The sequence below is a fragment of the Mus caroli genome, unplaced genomic scaffold (genome assembly GCF_978045245.1).
Source record: "Mus caroli unplaced genomic scaffold, Mus_caroli_1 scaffold_1, whole genome shotgun sequence".
NCBI classification, from domain to species: Eukaryota; Metazoa; Chordata; class Mammalia; order Rodentia; family Muridae; genus Mus; species Mus caroli.
This window is the reverse complement of record NW_028227256.1, coordinates 137,612,161-137,634,700: the sequence shown is the minus strand read 5'-3', so window position 1 is coordinate 137,634,700 and position 22,540 is coordinate 137,612,161. Positions and strand designations below refer to the sequence as shown.

Sequence of the window (22,540 nt, the reverse complement as noted above, 5' to 3'; positions counted from 1 at the left end):
AAAGTCCCGTGGAGAAAAGCTATACTATTGAGGATATATTTTGGTTGAAGGAAAAGAATAAACTGAGTGCTCTCAATGGTCAACATAAAAGATAATTACAAAGTAACGGATTGAAAGTGTTTTTTCACCTTCACAGTTGGCACTCTCAGGGAACCAGCTCATATGAAATTCAAATGAGATATTTAGAACACCCTAAAATCAATTTGCTAGCAAATCAAGGACCTAAAAATAAATACCCAAACTTTGCACATAAAGACAAAAGTCTATAATAAATGTAATTCGACTGGGAAATAAGAATTATAGAAAATATTTGAGTGACTCCATGAAATTAAATTATTATGAAAACTAGAGGAGTGCTATGTAATATGTACATAGAAAAATACTGGTGAAAGTTAATGTAACCAAGGTTCTAACATAATTAAATCAAGATTATAGAATGTATGTACAAAAGAGATAGTGCTTAAATGAGCCTCCCCATGTTCCAAATATACATACTTTGCAACACACTAGCAAATATTATGAAGAAAAAGGGGGTAAACTCTACTGTGACACACATAGAAAGCATTCAGTTGGGAAATTATGAGAACAGAGCTGAAATGTATTCAAGTATAAGGATTCTAAGATTCAGCTGTGGGGCTAGAGAGATGGTGCAATGGATGAGAGTGATTGATATTCAAGGGTTAGGACCTGAGTTAATCACACCACACACACACACACACACACACACACACACACACACATTACACACATACTCACATACACCCCAAAACTCATCCCAATACACATACAGGCCACACACACACACACACACACACACACACACACACCACACATACAAACACACATTATACCCACCACATTCACACATACATATATAACATACATACATACCACAACACCACATACACACACCACAAACACACCATACATACTCACTACACATCGAACACACATAAACAGGTGACACACACGACACACATAAGTGATTGGCTCTAAAATAAAAGTGGATAAATTAAAGTAAAGAAGCTGATGATGGCGAAATTAAGGGGAATGGAAATGCAGAATGCATATTTAAGAGGGAATTTTGAAGGAGGAAAATTATGGTGGTTTGTTTTGGAATTTGGTCTTGGTTTTGGTTCTTTTAAAATATATGTATTCAGCCAGGATCTGGTAGCTGGATGGTAAGAAAATGCTTTGATGATAATAAAAGTGCTCTATAAAAACTGACATTGAGTACAGTTTAAAATAGACAACCATCTGGGTTGGATAGTATAGAAAGGGCTCTGTTTGCAAAAGTGGGAAATAAGAAAAAAAAAATCTCAGATTCATTTTTGTAATACAGCACTTCATAAATATCTGCAACAAATAAACTTGGAAGATTTGGTTTTTAATTTATTTTTATTTTATACATTTAATTGCCATGTTTGAGGAATTATAGGTAAATGAAAGCTATTTCTTCTTACAATTTGTGTCTTAATTCTAACCCAGCATTGCCTTGCTCCCTGCTTAGGGTTTGATCACAGGCATGCCTAGATTCTCCTTTCTAAATACTTCAATATTAACAAGAACTAATGGGCTAACACATACCAAGCTTGCAAAAGGAGCCCAAGACTTAAACTCCAGGCCGTAGTGTCATGTTTATTTATTATCTCTCGTTGGATTTCTTAACCACATCTCTACCAAGAGAGTCTTTCTGTATCTCTTTCCCTTTAGATTCTATCCAGATTTATGGGCTTTAAAATGTCACCTTTCATTGATTTTCCCTTTCTCAGAATACAAACTTGAAATTCACCTTTCTTCTGCCTCTTACCCTACATTCAATTCATCATATCTATTTCACATTTATCTTCAAGATGGATGTCAAATTGAATGACAGCTCACCCTTTTGCGATTGTTCCAGATCAAGATCCCATGACCTTCTTCCTGAAATCCCCCTACAGCCTTCCCATCAGAATTTCTGCCCCTGCCTTCCCTCCCTACAGTCTATACTCCACAGAGTAGTCAGATAGCTTTTTAATGACATCTGTCGAAGCACATTCTCCTAGAAACCTATGAGAGCTGCTGTTCCAGAGTGTTTGCACTGACAGCTCTTCATCCTGAACAGGCTTTCCCCAGAAATAAGCTTTATTCACAATATGCTGTTTATTTCCTAATTAAAATCCTGCGATTTTGGACAGCCATTTCCTGAGAGCCCTACCTAGAAGAGCAACCTCTCCCAAGCTCATCTCAGTTTTACTTTGTTCTGCTTCATTAACTCTTCATTGTTTATTGCTCTCATTTGGTCTACTCTTCCTACTCTACACACAGAGGAAACAAAAAAAAATATTAAGCATGAAGAAATATATATGCCTTCAGTGCTCCATTTTGCTTTGAGTTTTCATGTTATCCTTTCAAACATGCCTGAGGATTTTATTGCATCTTAAATTCTTATTGAAAATCATTGATTTTTTTTAAACTATCAGTTGATTTTATAACACAAAAAGGTTAGCATCTTTATATTAGTGGGGATCAGAAGGATGATCAATCTTGTTTTAATATTTAAACATTATTATTTCTTATTTAATTGTTTATGGAATTTGTCTTTTTTTTTTTTTTTTTATCTTGGACACTTCTGTAGATTGCAGTCTGTATGCAGGTGAGGGCAGGTGAAAGATTAGGCTAGAGCCTGTGACTGGCCAGTGGAAAAAGAAGTCAGGTTAAGAGTTTTAGAGAGGAATAGAGAGAGACAAAGAGACAGAGACAACAAGACAAGATGGAACCTGTGGGAGAGGAAGACAAACCGAATCCATGTGGCTTGAAATAGCTACAGGTAGCTATGGATATCATGGAAGAGCAATAGAATAATATAGAGAAATTTGTCCAATCTAGGTGGTCAGCTTGTATCAATATCAATTGATTTTTGAGTTCTTTGGGCATTTTGGAGATTGAGAATTTACTGTTATAAATCTGATAAATTACAAGCCTCTGGAGTTTTCTTCATAAAGGCTCGGGTTTAGAGCCAGTCTTGGCACACTAGCAGCAGGGGAGGGATGACAGGGAATGGGTTCAGCAGTAAGGGAACCTTGGGAAATTGGGCTGACCACCACTTGGGGATAGCTGCGCTGGGGTGGGGGTGGGGTGGGGGGGGAGGGGAGGTTGGGGGAGGGAGGGGAGGTTGGGGGGGGCAGGCAGACTGCCACAGCCAGAGAGTAGCTGGTGATAGTGTGGATTGTGTTTTTATTAATTACATGCAATACATTGCCCCTTTTATATACTGTGCATTTTGAACCCCCACAAAAAAATGAATTTTGGTTACGTAGAATATTTTTTCTCTTTCCCCTCCTCTATCTTTGATTAGATAATTTAGTTTCAATGTGTTCAGGAGTCTTAACTCATAGATAACAATTCGCACAGGCCATTTATCTTAGCCAATCATGTGGAGTTAAAGTCTCACAGACTATAAGGAGTCCTCTGTAAGATTCATGTTATTTTTAAGGAATTGGTTTCATCCTTCAGTTATGCTTCCAGTCACTACAATACTGAAGAAGGGTACTTACAGTTCTCCATATCTTAATAATGTCATCACCCCAGCTGCCACTACATTATTTCAAGTCCTAAATTATCTAAGGAGATGAATCACAAGATCAAACTGAGAACTAATGACCCAATTTATATGAAAAGTAGTGATAGTTAGCCATAAGATTTTCATTTCCCTAGCTTGGTTGCTATGGATTTTTAAAACTGTACCTTTTACTCAAAGCTTTATCTTGTTCATCTAATTTTTTATGAACTCCAACTCTCTAATGCATTTAATCTCTCAATATATGACTGATCCAACAATCTAACATCATTGTTTGGTCTCACTTAATAGTTGAGTTTCACATTCAGTTAAATTTTGCAAATTATGCATGAGTAAATATGCCCAACCTCCAAGTCCCTAGTTATTTGACTTTATTCTTGGTTCTTTCAGTATGGAGACATTGTAGACAGAAACACTAAGTATTAAGGATTTCTAGAAAAAAAAAAGGTGTGTGTGTGCAAGCAAGCAAGTGTGTAAAAGTTATTTTAGGTGGTAGCAACCACAGCTATGGGCATCTTTAGAACCACAAGACCATTTAAAATCTGTCATTGTGTAGATCTAGATCTTTTAGGGTTAATTTTCAAAATCTAGCATCACTGGAAGAGGGCATCTGAGCATGTGTGTGGTGGGAAGACCTATCCACTCTTAGCACCATCATTTTCTGATTGGGACACTGGAATCTATAAATAGAAAAATGAAAAAGCAGAAAAGTGTGTCCATCGTTATTTACTTTTTGACTCTCATACAATGTAGCTTGCTGTCCTAAATACCCACCGCTGTTTCTTTCTTCCCATGAGAGACAATAGCTTCAATCTTCAAGACAAATGAATTCTTTCTTCTTTAAATTGCTTTTATAGGATATTTTATCCCAGCAACAGCAAAGGGAAATAAGAGAACAGCCATGCTGCTTCCAACTTTGCTATTTGTCTTAGTTACTGTTTTACTGCTTTGAAAAGATAATATGACCAAGGCAAGGACAAAATTTAATTGGGGCTAAGTTACAGGTTCAGAGGTCCAGTCCATTGTCATATAGGTGAGAACATGGCAGCATCCAGGCAGGCATGGATTGGCAGGAGTTGAGAGTTCTAATCTTTATCTGAAGATATCTAGGAGAAGACTACTGTCTTCCAAGAAGCTAGGAGGAGGATCTCAAACCCTCCACCACAGTGACACAATTTCTCTGACAAGGTCACACCTACTCCAACAAGGCCACATGTCCTAATAGTGCCAGTCCTTGGGACAAGCATATTCAAACCACCACAACATTTAATTTCAACTTCCTTAGCCTAGAAGTAGAATAAGCTTACATTTTCATTTTTGCACATTGAGAACATCCAAACATTTTGCAGCGAGAACTCCCTTTGGACACTCATGGTCATCCATGTTTGCCTGTATGGGATTAAGGATTACAATCCAATCTGGCCTCTTAGCCTGTTTTACATTTCCTATTAAGTTATCTACCACATACTGGTTATTTGACCCACTGTCATATCTCAGAGTGTCTACCTATAAAAACTGTCCATTGTAAGGTAAAGTAGTTTGTTAAGGTAAAATCCACTTCATTGTTTAAGAAAATTCAAAAGAATATTAAATTTAGTTGTGAATGTGCTATGAAGCTTATTTCTTTATAAAACATCACTGTTAACTTTAAAACCCATCTGTAGAAAATATTTCATCCTGATAGAGAAATGGAAGCTCTCAGTTAACAAAAAATTCTGGAAAACCACAACGAATTTGATGTGGTATAGGCTTATATACACAGTAACAAATCAGATCCGTTCATAGTTCCTTACTCCATACTTTTAAAAAATGCTAACTGTGTGCCTAATAATACAGGCATTTAAGTTTGGAATGATTGATAAGGAAAACATTAATTTGAATGAAAGAATTTGTCAAGATTGTAAACTTTTTTGCCACCTGGTAAATGTCAATTTGTACAACAAAGATTCCAAGGGAAAAATACTTCACATAGCAGAAATAAATAACCTTAAATATCCAGGCACTCGCTGTGAATCCTATTGCTGTACACAGTTACTGGAAAACTTAATTAAGCCCTGGCATTCTGCACTGAAAGCATCTAGCACTTTGATTCCATGCCTGTAATTCAGGCATTAGCATTCAAATCAGGCCACAAATTGCACTTTGGTATTTGTTGAGTGAAAGCCAATTAAATGGTTTCATGTAATCATTTTTCATTTCCTGCAGAGTATCCGCTAACACCTAATATTCCTGTGGAACATAAGGTAATTTGGGATGTTAGAACTTTACATTTTTATGGGGACTTTTAAAAAATACAATGAAGCCTATTTCCATTGCTGAAAGAAATTGCCCCCTCTCTTTGATACAGTATCTATGCAAAAGTTTAGTTAGTTATACCATAGGTGACCTCTAGATCAAGAGATAATAATCCTGTTGTTGACCAGCTCATCAGCAATCAGGTCGCATTGCTCTATGCTACCTGTTAATCACGAACATGTTTTGCTTTATTTCATTATATTTATGACAAGTAGAGTCTTAAGAGGGACTCAAATTTTATATCAGAAGGGAATAATATAAATTTCTAAAGAATCATGCCAGCTCTCCAGGACAGCCAGGGCTATACAGAGAAACCCTGTCTTGAAAAACAAAAACAAAACAAAACAAAACAAAACAAAACAAAACAAAACAAACAAACAAACAAAGAATCATACCAGCTCAAGGGGAGGCTACGAGGCCTGACACTATTACTGTGGTGTGCTTACAGATATGAGCCTGGCATGGCTGCCCTCTGAGTGGCCCAACAAGCAGTTGAAAGAGTCAGATACAGATTGTTAATCCCAACCAATGGACAGAAGCCGGGGACTCCTGTGGTTGGATTAGGGAAAGGCTAGAAGAAGCTGAGAAGGAGGGTGACCCCATAGGAAGATCAGCAGTCTCAACTAACCTGGACCCCGAGATATCTCAGATATTGAGCCACCAACCAGGCAGCATACACTAGTTGATATGAGGCCCCTGACACATATATAGCAGAGGGAGAAGATGCACCAAACCCTCAAGAGACTTGAGGTCCCAGGGAATGGGAGGTCTGTTGGGATGTGGTGGGACATAGATGAAATGGGATGAGGAACTGTTGGAGGATGGACTGGAAGGGAGATGTCTAAATTGTAAAATAAATAAATAAATAAATACTACTACTACCACCACTACTACTACTATAATAATTAAGAAAGGGATCATATGAATGAAAAGCTAAACGTCTACATAATTATATGAAAAGAATATGAAATATGGCCACACTTTTAGAGCTTAACCAGTTTGATTTTCAGCTTTAAAAAAGGAGTTGTAAGATTCAGTAATTTCATAAGGGTGTTCTGTTTCCACAAATTCAAAGAATGGGAAAAATCCCAAGGTGAAAATTTTGAAATTATATGAACAAAAAAAGTAACAGACAAATGTGGTTTATCTGGTATATCATTGTACAAGGTGTGAAAAACTTAAGAATTGCTTGGAAGCTGTTAAGTTATACTACGTGGTTAAATCCCTTTCTCAGAAGCAAAGCTTCTGGGCTGGAAAGTTGGGGCTGTAGATTCACTCCCACGAGTTGCATAGAAGTTTACTGTGAATAGAGGGATTTGGTATAAATTTTCAAAATAAACAGTTGAAATGCTCTCAATACATTTAAGAATCTCTAATCAGAAAGGATACTGTTACTTGAAAATTCTACTACCTTTCCTCAATACATATTTATTAAGCATCTAAGATTTTCCAAGTGTTTTAACAGATGCTAGGCATTATGTCACTAAAGGGTAAAATTGAGTCATTACTCTTATATACTAAATATGTAGCAAAAATATAAAAAATAAATATGTTATTCTCAAGTATTTGGACATCTCTAATTATTCATGAAAATTTAAGAAATATTTTACAAGAGAACCTGTACACTATTATTTATCCAAGAAACTAAAAGATTTATAAAAGGGAAATTTTAAAGTTCTGAATGCAGAAAGGAAAAGACACTAGAGGACAGACAGACTTCTTAGGCTTGTGGATTGGTAGAGTAAAACTGTAAAGAGAATGATCAGAAGCAACCTAAAAGCTGCTGGTGGTAGAAGACAACTCTGATCCCAATAATCAAGAGACAAAGGTAGGTAGTTATGGGAGTACCAGGACAGAGCTACATAGTAAGACCCTCTCTAACATACATACATACATACATACATACATACATACATACACACATACATACTAAAAAAAAATAAATAAATATCCCTTACCAAATTTTTCCAAAAAAAAACCCTCAAAAGATAAAAAAAAAGTCCTCAAAAATCTACATTTTTAATTCAATCACAATAAAACTCTATCTACTTTTCATAGTATTCATCGAGAAATAGAAAAAAAAAATATTACAGTGCATATAAAAACACAAAAGACATTGCACAGACAAAAGAATTCTGAACTGACTTTAAATTATATTACAGAAAAGGAAAGAATCAATGAAACAACCCAGTACCAGCACAAAATCAGACACATAGATCAATTGAATGGAACAGAAGACCAAGAAATAAGTTTGTGACTACAGACATGCCAAATTTACACTTAAAAATTGTTTAAAGAAATGGTCATGTGAATACTGAACACCTAATACAGAAGTTGTGAAACTCCAACGTTCACTCTGCCTACCTCAAGACTCCCTCCCAAAAGCCAATTGCACATGGATTAAGATTTCAGTATAAAACCAAAACTCTGACATTGATAAAGGAAAATTCAGGTTGGTACACTCAAACATACTGAAACATATAGGCATAGCTGAGGATTTCCTAACTGGGCAATGAATGTTTAGAAAATGTGACCAATATCTGACAGATGGGAACTCGTCGAATATTTGAAAAAGTTTGTACCATAAAGGAAATGATCTGTCAAGTAGGAAGTCCAGCTATACACCTGACAGAAAATTAACTAATACCTAAATTTCATATGGGATTTAAAAGTTAAACATCAATACAACAAATACACAATCAAAAAAAAGAAAGATGAAATTATACAGTGATCTCAAAAGAAGAAATTGTAAGAGCTAATTATAACCATTCTAAGTGTTGGATATCATTAGTACATTGGAAATGCAAATTTAAGGCACTATAAAATCCCATCTTGCCAAAGTAAGATATCAAAAAACAAATAACATTAAATGCTGGTGAGGATATGGGGAAGGAAAAATCTTGGTCATGGTTGGTAGATATAAAGACATTGCAGAGATGGTGGAAAGCATTAGAATTGCTATATGACCTACATGTATCATTTCTGGAAATACAGCCAATGGACTTCACATCCTGACATAGAAATTTTATTTGGATTCAGCACTGCTTTGTTCATAAGAGCAAAGAAATGAAATCAGATGAGGTGTTCATCATCAACAGATGGATAATAAACTGTAGGACATTCACGCAACAATGTTCTTTCTATCATTAACAAAAATGAAATTCGTAGGAAAGCATAGTTAACTGGGGAATTATGTGAGCATATATATATATATATATATATATATATATATATATATATATATATATATACAGAAAACACACACATATATGTGTATACCTATACCTATACCTATACCTATACCTATACCTATACCTATACCTATACCTATACCTATACCTATACGCAATGAAACTGGTTGGAAGAGTTCAAAAACGGTCTCAAACTAAAGAAAAGTGTTCTAATGTGTAGAGAAAGAAGGCAATACTGTAATAATATGAGGGGGGAGTTTAAATGGTAGACGAAGATATAGCATAGTAGAAATTTAAGGTGTGGACGAATGACCAATCACAATTAAGGATACACATAAAACCCATATAGAAAACTATCATTTATTGAACAAACTGAGAAGTGATGGCTATATAATAGAGCTGAAGTGGCTTTCAACCGAATTCTCAGTGCTGAGGGCAGAACACTGTTCCTTGAGTTGTTTGTTGAGGCAGCCTGTAGAGGCTCCCTCATCAGAAAGGCTATTGTTACTGCTAAAATTGCCCTTTAGAATTAAACATAAAGTCGCTGGTGCTCATTAATACAAAATACTCTGGATAAAGGACATAGAGAACCCAAGTGGGACCTGCTCTGTGGGCTTCCTCCTTGCACAGCAGTGTTCCAAGTGTCACAGATATTCTGAAAAATACCACAGTTTTGAAAACTCTGCTGAATTTAAGATATCTAACTACTTATTACTTATTTAAAATAAAATACTGCAATATTATATGATAGCTATTTAAATATCATTTAGAATCATACTTTACTCATCAAGTCTGTAATTCCACATGAAACAAAAGCTCAAACATTACACTTCGGAGAATTTTCATTTCTGTCTTGTTTTTTTTTTTTAGCTTTCTATTTCCATAATCATAATTTTTTGGAGATTCCATGAGACTATATCCGAACTTAATTAATTATTGTTCAAGTCCAAATTTGCCTTCTCAAATCCCAAGTGACAATTTCCTAACCAGACGAGCAGAGCCCAACAACTTAAGAGCACATTTCTCCAACACGCATTAACACATGAAGAAGAAAGGGCCAAATTGCTATTGAACTAAATGCGTAAACTACAGTTAAGGCCAGAGCACAGAAATAAATGGATCTTTTTCTTACTGACAAAGACTTAGAAAGTAGATTAAAATTTTTACATTGGACTACAACCAGAAAAAAAATATCCATTTGTGCAAATCTTTGTGTTACAGCTCTATGGAATAAGAATGTGAAACTATGCATATGAATTAAAAAACAAAAAAACTAAAGTTTTTGGCAAAGAACTTGAAAAAATAAGTCCATAAATGTAAAATTAGAAACAGCAAATGTATTATCAATTATAGTACTTATTACTGGTTAGAATATATTGATAATTGAGCTAAAGTCATGCAGTTGATTCCCGGATGTACCAGTTACAATTGCTTTGTTACCAAGATGCAGGATGAATTGCAATGGCCAGCTGTCTCCACAGCAAGCATCACTGATGAAGAGGGGTAGGGAGCCAGCATGTGGACAGATGAGTCCAATTCCATTACAATGATGGGAAAAACACTTCAGCACATTTTCTGGAAAGAATGGGTCAGCAGCTTAATGCCTATTTCAGTTTGGCACTGAGCTTGCGTCCCTCATAGACAGATGCTCAATAATCATGCTTTGTAATGTTAGTAATTGTGAGGCCTACATGTGTTTTAGAGCTAGATAGCCCCTTTCTAAAACAGGTAATCTTAGAATTGTGAGTTTTGTTTTGTTTTTTAAGAATACAGCCAATGCAACACAATATAAGTTCCTGAGTCTTCTAGGTTTGAATTACAAAGAATGTATTAAGTTAGATACACACACACACACACACACACACACACACACTTTAAGTAAATAATGTATACTAGGTTGGACTTGATATGTATATATAGATAATGCGTGAATGGTGTTGCTGAAGGCCAGAAGCAGGTGCTGGATTCCATGGAAATATAGTTACTAATTTTTTTGAGCTACCAAGTTGGTGGGAAGGAGGTGCTGTTACAGCTGCTTCCCTAAGACTTGAGCCATCCCACCACCATCAAAATAATTTTCATTATAGTTTCATGGATCAGGTAAGAAAAACACTATGAATGTCTGGCCTTAGTACTCAAAGGGGGATTATAACATGAAAAGATGATCATTAACAGTAGATATACTTCTACATAACCCAAAATTACATATTTTTTTTTCCTGCATTGAGTAGTCATCAACGATGGTAGAACTGAGCTACAATCCCTAGACAAAATGTCTTTACCAAATTCATTTTATATTGTACCTAGCAATTACTGATTTTTTCCTAAAGAAATTATCCAACCTCAGAAAAATTAGTCTTTGCACATAGAAATTTTAATTTTGTAAATTCTTTAAGGTAAAAATTATTATTAAAATAATGTGATTATTCTTCAATTAAGAATTCTTCGTGGCATTGCTTCAGAAATCATTTAGTTTAATAAGAGTTTTCAGTACTGTGTGATGGAATCACTTTTAGCATTTCTATAAATTTTATTTATGCAGTTAGATGTTTGTCAAGAGAATCCAGAATGCTGTTTGTGAAAGGTTAAAAACATTATTCAAAAATTATAATTAAATGTTAAATATTTTGTATTCCTTTTCAAGCATAAAACTCTAAAATAAACATATTCAAGATCAATTTATTATTAACCACATACTATTAATACAAAATAGCTCATTAGCTCTCTCCCTCCCCCCTCTCCCTCTCTCCCTTCTCCTCCCCTCCATTCCCCTTCTCTCTTTCACACACACACACACACACACACACACACACACACACACACTCACATTATACCCATGTCTGTATACACATATCTATAGGAATGTTTGTATCTAGCAGATGTAGCTAATACAGGTGTGTATTTAGATTGATGCTAACTCCATTTCACATCGGAACATTCTGCAATATTAAGCATGACTTCCAAAAGAGAGAATAAATTCAAGTCATAATAACCCAAAGTGCCAGGCCTCATAGTTCAAAGCCAAGAGTCTTGCCACTGCATTGCAACCACGGGCTTTTTCACTCTGCTTCTTTGTTCCCAAAATAATGACTCTGAGACTTAATTATTTATGAATAAAAACCTAGACCATGAGCTTTGGCTCATTTCCTGACTAGCTTGTACCTTACATAACTTGTTCATTCTAGTCTATGTCTGCCTTCTGTGTTTATTCTAGTCATATGGTTGGTTACCTCTCCTCGGTTTCATGTGTTCAGCTACCTCAGATTTCAGGGTGGATCTCCTACTCTTCAGTCTTTATCAGAATTATATTTGTCTCTCTATGTGATGTTTCACCTTCTATTTCCTGCCTCAGCTAATAGGCCATCAGCTTTTGATTGACAGGTAATGCTCCCACACAGTATTAAGAATTTCTCTCTGTAGCGCTCCCTTTTAGTCCAATAAAAGGATCTTTCCCTAACAATGCATCCCAGCAGGTCCCACAGTAAAATAATGTGCTGACACAGAGGTGTATATGGCGAGTCATAGGTATAAAGGTATAAACATTATCTTCAAGAATGTTTCTGCTCTGAAGAAAACAGAGGGAGGAGGCTGCCTGTATGTCAATGATTTGAAGGAAAAATAGGTGCTTGACAACCATGCCATATGGGCCAAATCCTTGTGACTTAGCTGTTTACCTTTGAGAAAATGTCAAAGTTTCAGTAAATCCCAAAGTCACATGATACATGTGCTTTCTTGTTTTGTCTGTAAAACTAAGAAAAAAACTTCATTTTAATTCTGTAGATGAACTTTTTATGTATTACAGTAAAGCTTATCTTTATAATAGCCAAATTTTGATGAAATTGATTTATAATACAGTTCCCCATAAAAAAATTTAAAAATATAAAAAATAAGAGGGAAGCTATATATGGTCTTACCAAGTGAAGATAAGGCATAGTAAAGTAGATATCAAAATCAAAACTTGATTAAACATTGCAGACTGTGTACGCTGAATGGCTCTATGAAGATCATTCTAGAATAAAAGAGAGCACATTAGAAATCTTGATAAATAGTAAAGACACTTGAGATTAATTGTCAAGTATCCACTATACATAATTTATATGTTTAAATGAACTTAGCAGTATCTTATCATTTTATATGGATCTAGACATAATTTATGGTACAATTCATATTACAAAGATAGAAAATGGAAAGAACCATAAAGAGCTAAGATTCAGGTCCCTTGCTTTGCAGGAAGCAGAATACGTGTTGCAGTTCCAGGCACATCACACACTGTATGATGGTACAGGCCTTAGTATGCAAGAGCCTAAGAAAGGGAAATTGTGAGTTGAAACTCAGGTTGGGCTGTATAGCCAAAGGCCATCTCAAAGACAAAAACAAAAATAAACCAAACCAAACAAACAACCACCCCCCAAAAAAACCCAGATGACCACCTCTTTCAATGTTAATGACTTCTCACAGACAAAAACAAATGCAGAGTTTCAGAAAAAATATTTATCAATGAAGAAAGCATTAAATGGTAACTGGAAGTAAAATTAAAACTCACTAATAAACAATTAATAGAATTAGAGGAGTCTGTAATATAGGAAAGGAAACATTTCCTTTAACAAATATTAGTAGTTTTTCAGTAGTACTAATTTTAAAATAAATATGAATTAAGATGTATATGTTGAACAGACACATGTAGTACTCCCCAGACAATATAAGGTAACTTGAAAAATAGATCAATATACCAAAGTATGTTATTTCTATTCATGTCTATATACATTCATAAAATAAGACGTTACTGAAAAAGATCAGAATTTAATCATTTAAAATCAACTGAAATGGACATTAGTAGTTCTATATGCTTATATTTATTGTAAATTTGTATTTGTTAAATAAAATAATTATATTTAGTACTATTAAAATAAAATGTACAATATAATAATAGTTCAAAACTGATGTCTCTAAATAACAGTTTAGGAATATTGATTAAATATTTTTAAAATGAAATATTTAATAGCAAACAATTTATCCACTTCACAGTATGTGACAATTTTAAATAAAAAGTTATTAAAATACAGATTTCTGAGTTCGAGGCCAGCCTGGTCTACAAAGTGAGTGCCAGGACAGCCAGGGCTATACAGAAAAACCTTGTCTCGAAAAACCTAAAATATATATATATATATATATATATATATATATATATGTATAAATAATTAAAATATTAAGTTCATAAGGCATATTTTGGATTCTTCAATGTTTTTCTCACAATTTTCTGTTAATCTCAAAATTTTAAGAATTCAGTCTCATCCATATTATAATTGTGGAAGTATGAGAAAATGAATGTCTTTAAGAAAATGACCTCAGGTCCTCATTGTAGCTTTCTGTGGTGCATAACAAGACTGCCCAAGTCTGTTATGAAAACAAATACCTATGTTTATTGTTCAGAATTTCATCTCTCATTCTTTAGAATCCTGGAGCAGAGGAGCCAATGATCAGGAAAACAGTAGGAACTTTACCATTCACTGCGAGCTGAAAAAGCAAGCTACCATACTGCAGTGGCCTGGGGAGCCTAAACTAGCACTGTAAATGGGCTGTTACTGACTGAGAGTTCCTGACATTGAGAGGTTATTTTTTCCAACAGCTAATTACATAGCCATGCCCAAAAATTTATTTGATTCTGGGAGCAGTTTTTTTCATTTGCAATTTATTCAGTCAAAAGGGTATTTTTCGGGTCAGGGAAGACAGCAGGAGCTGTTCCACAGGACATGTTTACCCACCATTGCTACCATTGGCCCTGTGCTTTCCTAAGAAATGTGGACTTACTTCAGATAAGCACTTAGAAACTTTCATCTGCTGCAAATGCTCAAATGTTATTCTAATAAGTCTTTAGCCAAAGCTTCTGACATAATGTCTGCTTAAAGGTCATTTGAGCGAAAAACAAGTGCTAATGCTAACAAGTGTAATTTCCAAGAAATGTGATCAATATTACTAAACACTACACACAAAAGATACAATACCTTGCATGTCGTATGTATGTATGTGTGTGTTTGTGAATATTTCCACAGGAAGATTGCAACTAAATTACCTTCTTTTAAGATAAAAGCATTATCAGAGAAATTCAATCCAATGCCCGTTAAAGTCGTAGTATTCAGTATGTCTGCTGTGGAGACTTCATGTGTTTCAACATTTGGTCTCTAGCTGGTACACAAATCTCCAAATTTGTGAAAACCATATTCTTGCATTTAAAATGTATAGCCTGTGTGTGTGTTAAGGGTGTATGTGTACATGTGTGTGCACATATGAATACTATGTCTCCTCTCTGAGTGCATGTGCATATGTATCATGGTTCTTGTATGAAAGGTGGACGACAACTAGCAGGACTTCAGTCTTTCCTTCAGCCACATGGATAGAACTCAAGTTGTCAAGATTGGTAGTAGATGTCTTCCCCCACTGATCTAGCCCTGTAATGGAATCCATAGAATATGGATCCTTGCTGAAAAAAATCAATCACTTGGGACCTTTAGACTTAAGATAGCTTAATCCCATTTCCTGATCACTCCCTGTTTACTGACTACAAAAACAATGTTACAAATCATATAATGCTGGCCATACTTTCCACACCTTGATGGAATAGCTTCTAGAACTATAAACCAAATAAGCCCTTTCTTCATTAATCTGTTTTGTATTAGGTGTTTGATTGCAGTAACAACAAAACAAACAAACAAACAAAAAACAGTTGGGTTGTTAATTTGATAAATCAGATAATGTGTATCTAATTGCTTTGTATTAATTTACAAACTAATGTGTGACAGCCTTCAATTCTGGGCCAGAGAACTTCTAAATGTTTTAAGCAGAACTTCATGAGCTTTTCTGGTGGCAGTGTTGAAGAACACAGGCTCCAACTTACAAGATTTCACAGGGGAACAAGAATTATATATAGAGAAGAGCTGGAGGCTATTGGTATGATATTCTGAAAGCAAATCTAGAAGCCTGTTGCTTATGCCCTGATACCTTAATGAGTCTGAATTTTAATTCAATAGACTAATATGTTTAGTACAGGAAAGTGTAAGACATGATAATATACAGGCAGGGACACTGTAGTAATATTGACTGTTCTTGTATAGGTTATTTTGAGGAAGTGCAAGAACTGGAACAGAAAGGTTTTTTTCTTAATTTTTTTTGTTTTTTTTTTAAATGTGTCATTTAAGGGTGAAAGAACTGAACTTAAAGTTGAAGGCTAGGCTGCTAAAAAGCAGCTGTAATTGTTAAACAGATTAGCACCACAGAGAGCATCCAGAGGCTCTCTCTAGGGTCAGCACACAAAACAGCTGTTTCCCCAGCTTGGAAAAGGCACAAATTGGCAACCTCATCAAGTAGTACTGGTTTTGCAAACATGTACAATGCAAGGCTGAGGGGGTCACATACTCTCAGACTCTGATTTTCAATAGATACTGAGACCAGGAAATTCACTGTAGGAATGGTGCATGTGAAAGATGGCCAGACACAGAATTCTGCTAAGAAAAACAGTAGGCATGCAATAACCAGCTCAAGAAAGAGGAAAGAAGTTATGTGTTCTACCGGGAGTAGCTATTGATATCAGGATTATTATTACTTGAACTGAGCAAACTACAATATGAACCTCAGGTGTTGCATATAAACCTTTGTTATGCCCAGATCTGGAAACCCCCAAAAGACCACCAGGGACCAGAGTTCCAATGCAAACACACGAGAGTCTTTATTTGAGTTTAGACTCAGGTCACAAACTTTCCTGATGCAAGAGGTTAAGAAAGTGATACCCAGGTCTAGGGACTTAGGGTTTATATACTGAAGAAGTTAGAGGTAGGGGCTTTCAAGCATTGGTGTTACATGATTGGGTAAATCTGTAAAGGAATATTGGCCTTTACACTGATTGATGCAAACCACAAGGAGAGACCACACATCTAAAAGGGACATCTTGATCTGGGAAGGACTCCTGTTTTCTTAACTCATCCTGTTATTGTGACCAGTCTATCCTGTTATTGTGAACTGGCCACAGTTGTTATGTCTATTTCCAACTGCTGAGAACACTTTGTGATCTCTTTCCCAGAGCCCAGAGTTAGGGGTCATGTCACTCTGAGGACAAGTAACTTAAAATGGAGTTTGGAGAGCAAGATGAAACTATTCTACTACTTTGGCCTCTTCATTCTCCCCTTCTACTAGTGGCTTCAGAGGCCAATCTTGGATTCTTTGGGATATGGATTGTTTGTACTAATTTGTTGGTAATGTGACCTCATCACCATCAATTGAATAGTTCCCAATCTCTGTTTTATATTTTGTAAATTTATATTTTGTAAAATATAAATAATGCATGGTTCAAAGATAAGGAGAAGCAAAAGAATAACTAAGGGTCCCATTAGAGTGGAAATATGAGTTGTTAACCCGGGGGAGGAATCAAATAGTGAGTGCTACCAACTTTTGGAATCTTCCCGTTGCCTCTGGTGTCGGCCTATACTTTCCCTAACTTTAGCCAATGATTTTTTTTAATAATTCCAGAATGGTTTGCATAGAAAAAAAAAACCCTTTTCATGTAAAGTGGTACATTGTCCTCCCAGTTGTAGGAAGATTAAGTCCAGTTCTCGCCTATTCTGTAACTCTTCTTCAGCAAGAGAGTCGACATTGCACTCCAAATGAAAGATGGATTTGTCTAGGTGCTGAATGTCCTCATCTATGTCCGCCTTTAAACTATTGTAATTCTTGCCTGTAATGTTAGTGCAGCTATTCCAGTGACAGCTTTGGCTAGAATTTGACCTGCCCCTAGAAGGAAAGCTAAGGTTAAAGACATGGGTTCTCTCTATTATCTCATAAGGTCATCCTCAACATGCCCTACTTAAGCTCTTAGCACTGCTTCTTCCAAATAATAGGTTATGAGGGGCACTAATTGAACCAATATACAGAGCCCTCTCAGGGTAGAGAAACTGAGAATTTCTCCATGCACACAGGGGTCAGTCCCACAGAACAGGTCCACCACGCCTATTCTGGAGAAATAATGCACTTGGAATTGATTATGGGAATGGTTGGATTGCAAGAGTGTTGATGTGACAAGGGGACATTCCCCAGACATACCCTGTCCTGATATAGTCTGGAGGGTTAAAGCTGGGCATTCCTGTGACCATCTGCTCATAGAGTCCCTTTCAGAAACATACTTAGCTATTAACCCAGTGCCATCATAAAAGGGGCTAGGGGCTAGCCTTATAACACAACCAACAAGAGGAGGTAAGTTTGGGCTTGTAAACATTCAGTATTTGAAAGATTTTTGATATCATTGACCAAGAGAGGATGTAGTTGTTTAGGGGGAAGTTCTGGAACCGAGGTTCCCTGTGACTGGATAGTTGGATGTAAGGTCTTCAGGATGGGATCAACACTGGTTCAGAGTTTATCAGGACCAGATTAGGGCCTACTGTTGCTGGTGATTGGCTTGCAATCGGCCTTATTAAGAGGTTGACTGTAAACAGTAATTCAGGATGGCTACCTCCAGTAGTGTGGAGCCCAAGGCCCCAAGACTTCCCAGCTTCCCATCCCTTAGATTGTTTTCCCATGTCAGTGAACCTGAGCAGAACTTTTTTTTTTCTTTTATTGGATATTTTCTTTATTTACATTTCAAATGTTATCCCCTTCTCAGATCTCCCATCCAGAACCCCCATCCCATTCCCTCTTACCCTGCCTCTAGGAGGGTACTCCCCCACCCATCCAGTTGTCTCTCTACCATAATAAGATCTTCCTTTGACACTCTTCAACCCATATTTCGAGTGACTGATGTTTCACAGGAAACATGTTTAACATGTTTTACATGTTTCAAGAAATGGTAAGTAGGTTATGTGTGCTACAGGTAGTAGCTATTGATATCAGGAGCAGTATTTGAACTGAGCGAATTACAGCACGAAACTCAGGTGTTGCACGTACCCCACAAAGGGGAGGGAGAAGCGAACCTGTGGAGACCAAATCCAGAGGTTAGGCAAGGCACCCGGGTTAAGGGATGGTGCTACCCACCCATCTCAAAAAATTTAACCCAGAATTGCTCATCTCTAAAGAAAAGAATGGAACAAAGAGTGGAACAGAGACTGAAGGAAAGGTCATCCAGAGACTGCCCCACCTAGGGATCGATCCCAAATGCAGAAAGCAAACTCAGACACTACTGCTGATGCCATGAAGTGCTTGCTGACAGGAACCTGATTCAGCTGTCTCCTGAGAGACTCTGCCAGATCATCTCGCAGATGATCGCAGACAACCATTGGAGTGAGCCCAGGGATACAACTGGAGGAGTTAGGGGAAGGACTGAAGGAGCTGAAGAGAGCTTATCTGGCAACAGTAGTTTACTGCTAAATAGTTAAATAAAACTATTTAAAACAGTGAATTATGGTGAAAGTTCAAAAATGAAAACATTTGAAATTTCAATAACTATAACGATAAATCCTGCATATTATGCAAATATACAAGAGCAGACAGAATGTCAAAGGACCAAATAAGAGGCCAAATACCCTTCTCCTTCTACGGAAACACTGAGAATAAGAAAAACATAGTGGACATGAACATATTTTTTGTTTTAAACCTTCCTGCTGTTACTTACAATCATATTTTCCAAGGCATGTTTGGCAAGCCAACAATTTAGAAAAACTGGAACAAATAGATTTCTTAGAGTAGGCCAGAATATCTGAAAAATAAGCAAGAAAAACCCCTAAACTTTTATCTCACAGGAAGAAATTATATCAAGTAGATTAAAAAGAAATGTAAAACAGAATAAAAGTTAATGAAATAAAGAAAAGATTTAAAACAGCACCAAATACTTCGAAATCAACACTAATGAATAGTCTTTACTCATTGCTAAAGTCTTTCTTGAGGGAATTATTACAGGCTCATAAAGTAAGAGATTTCAAAGATGTCAGACACAACCTTACTGATTCTATTATTAAGTCTTCTCATGTGGTTTTTTTTTTTTTTTTTTTTTTACATTGCTATTCCTCTACTTGAGGTGGTAACGTGTTACAAGGCTGTCTTAAGATTCAACCAATTTAAATGATGTTGAGAAACTGCAGTCACTTGTACTTATATTCAGTGAACTCTTCATTTAATTTAGTTCCAGCTCTCTCTGTACATAAGTCACTCAAATTAAAATATAAGAAGTAAAGAGCAGCTTCAAATAATGACTTGTTTTCTCTTCTTTTTTTTTCAAGAAAAGTCCAAACACCCCTAATTTCAAACATCATCGCTATATCAAATTGATACTAGAACCTAATTTTATGAGTGAGATCCTCATGGTTACAAACATATGAGATGATAGTGGAACCGAACAACTGTAGCATAGGGTGGCTACAGAGGATCCAGCTTCCAGTACAGGGCAAGCATATTCAGTTCATACCTAGACCTTAAGGATCAACTTATAAGTTAATTTAACAGAATTATTGCAGGGGAAACAGAGCACGTTGAGGAGGAGCTTGCCATTTGGCTCTAGTGAAGAACCAAACTGGGTAAATTCCATAGAGAAACTAGATCTGAGCATGCTCACAGTATAAAGTCTGGGGTAAATATCTCATATGATGGGTTTCTATCTCTAAACAATATAAATAATATAATTTTAAGGATCTTTAGACAATACTGGCATTTGTTCAAATGATACCTCTGCGCTGTATAATTCTCTAGTAGGTTTCATTAAGTTATTATACTGAAACATACTAGATTTCACTTAACTATACAATTCAGTCATCCTACTGACTTTATTCAAAATCTGAATCCATGCCTTTTAGCTTTTATTATGTAAAAGTATTTAGACATATAAAATTTATTTAAATCTAGTGAAAAAATCCTTTTTAAGATGCTAATACTTACTGAGATGATGAAGGGGACTGCATTGATTATTTCCAAGATGAATGGAATTCGTAAAATCTGCTCCCAGATATTTCCCTATAAATAAATGTTGAATAAAAGTAAATGTCAGAGAAGTTCCAGGACTTAGAATTTCTCTAGTAATACAGACACCTTCATTTACATATTATTGAATCTGTATAGGGACGTAGAAATGACTTATAAACCAATTTAACAGAATTGTGCTCTATGGTTTTGTACTTGTAGAACTAAAGTGAGTATCCAAAGTAGACCAGGCATAGTGTATATAAGATTTATCTGTAATAGGCTCTAAAAGAAGTCACTAATAAATAAAGTACTCTTACAAGACGCCAGGATAAATTGCCACAATTTGTTTCCACTATCACAAATCTGCTAGCTCCTTGTAAGGTGTCTCAGGTCTTTTGTAAATCTAGTTACAAGTTGGTTAACTAGCATTATTTTTAAATTTGATAAAAAATTAAAGATCATTTAATCACGTATATTCTATTCTCCCTATCAGCACTGTGAAATTAATAAGGACTGAATACATAATTGTCAGAGCCCAGTGAATAATAAATATATGGGTCCTCTTAATTTCAAGAAATGCTATGACAATATTAAAAGTCACAGAGATTGTGAGGTTGTGGAAACCTTTGAATTGTGCAGATGATAAAGGTGCCCATTAAAGTTACCTTGATACTTAAGGTCTGGGTATGGTCTGAATATGCTTGCCCTGTACTGGGAGCTGGATCCTCTGTACAGAGCCTTAAAGGGGAGATGAATCAAACCTTAGGTAAGGAGGATTGACTTTGAAGGGAAAGAATATCACCTTTGTGATATTCCAGTTAGTTCCATCTGGGTCAGGTTTTCACAATAAGAGCAGCGCGAGCATGTGAATATCTCTGGCTTTTTGTCTCAATATTTCCTTATTATAATGTGAACCAACATGGAGACCTTGAATAAGGCAAATCAATCAAGCCACCTAACAGGACTTTCAAACTTCAGGGCAGTATGACAGTCACCTTTTCCTTTGTGAAATACCTAGTCTTACAGACCAATACTATGTCTCATAGCAAATCCTCAGAGTGTCCTCAAAGAATTTAATGTATGAAAAGATCTATGCATTGGAAAAACTATCAGAAAACTGGATTGTCTACACTTTCCAGTTATCATTTAACACTAGATATAAATGAAAAGTTGTCAATATTCCTTGAGGGTTCACTATTTCAGTACATTACTGTGTTATAAGTATGCCCATATCTCCAAAGCATTGTGCTACATCATCTACTTCCTAGGTGCTAAGATGTTAAAATGTCTGTCATGTTATATCCAATGAAAGATAGTAAGGTGCAGCTGGGAAATGGGAGCAACTGGAGATCTTTTCTGGATAGAATATTATGAGTTAAATGAAACCTTTCTCAGAATTTCAGGCTAAGTGAAAAGGACTCAAAGGATTCACTTAGCTTCATGCAGGCTTGGGGCTATATTTAGCCCATGCCTAACACATGAGGAAAAATTAGGAAAGCAAAGAAAATGCGTGCTAGGGTAAGAACAAGAACAATTGCTTTACTTATAAGACAACCATTTAATGGAGTTAGATAGAGCAAAAAAGGAACGGAAACTGATCTTGTTTTAATTGGTTTACCTTCACAAA

General features: G+C 35.9%; 1 protein-coding gene across 6 annotated transcripts in view; it reads right to left on the bottom strand.

Annotated features, from left to right (window-relative positions):
• Kcnt2 (potassium sodium-activated channel subfamily T member 2) overlaps positions 1 to 22,540 on the bottom strand; it is a 381,807-nt gene that overhangs the window by 229,022 nt on the left and 130,245 nt on the right. For 4 of the 6 annotated variants that reach the window (XM_029477039.2, XM_029477031.2, XM_029477035.2 and 1 more), the window contains exons 6-9: positions 20,890 to 20,964; positions 19,634 to 19,717; positions 12,960 to 13,054; positions 12,720 to 12,794 (exon numbers count right to left, since the gene is read on the bottom strand). In XM_029477039.2, the coding sequence (XP_029332899.1) occupies positions 12,720 to 12,794; positions 12,960 to 13,054; positions 19,634 to 19,717; positions 20,890 to 20,964 (329 nt within the window). The remainder of the gene's footprint in view (positions 1 to 12,719; positions 12,795 to 12,959; positions 13,055 to 19,633; positions 19,718 to 20,889; positions 20,965 to 22,540) is intronic. The other 2 variants (XM_021157906.3, XM_021157915.3) reach the window with 1 other exon arrangement.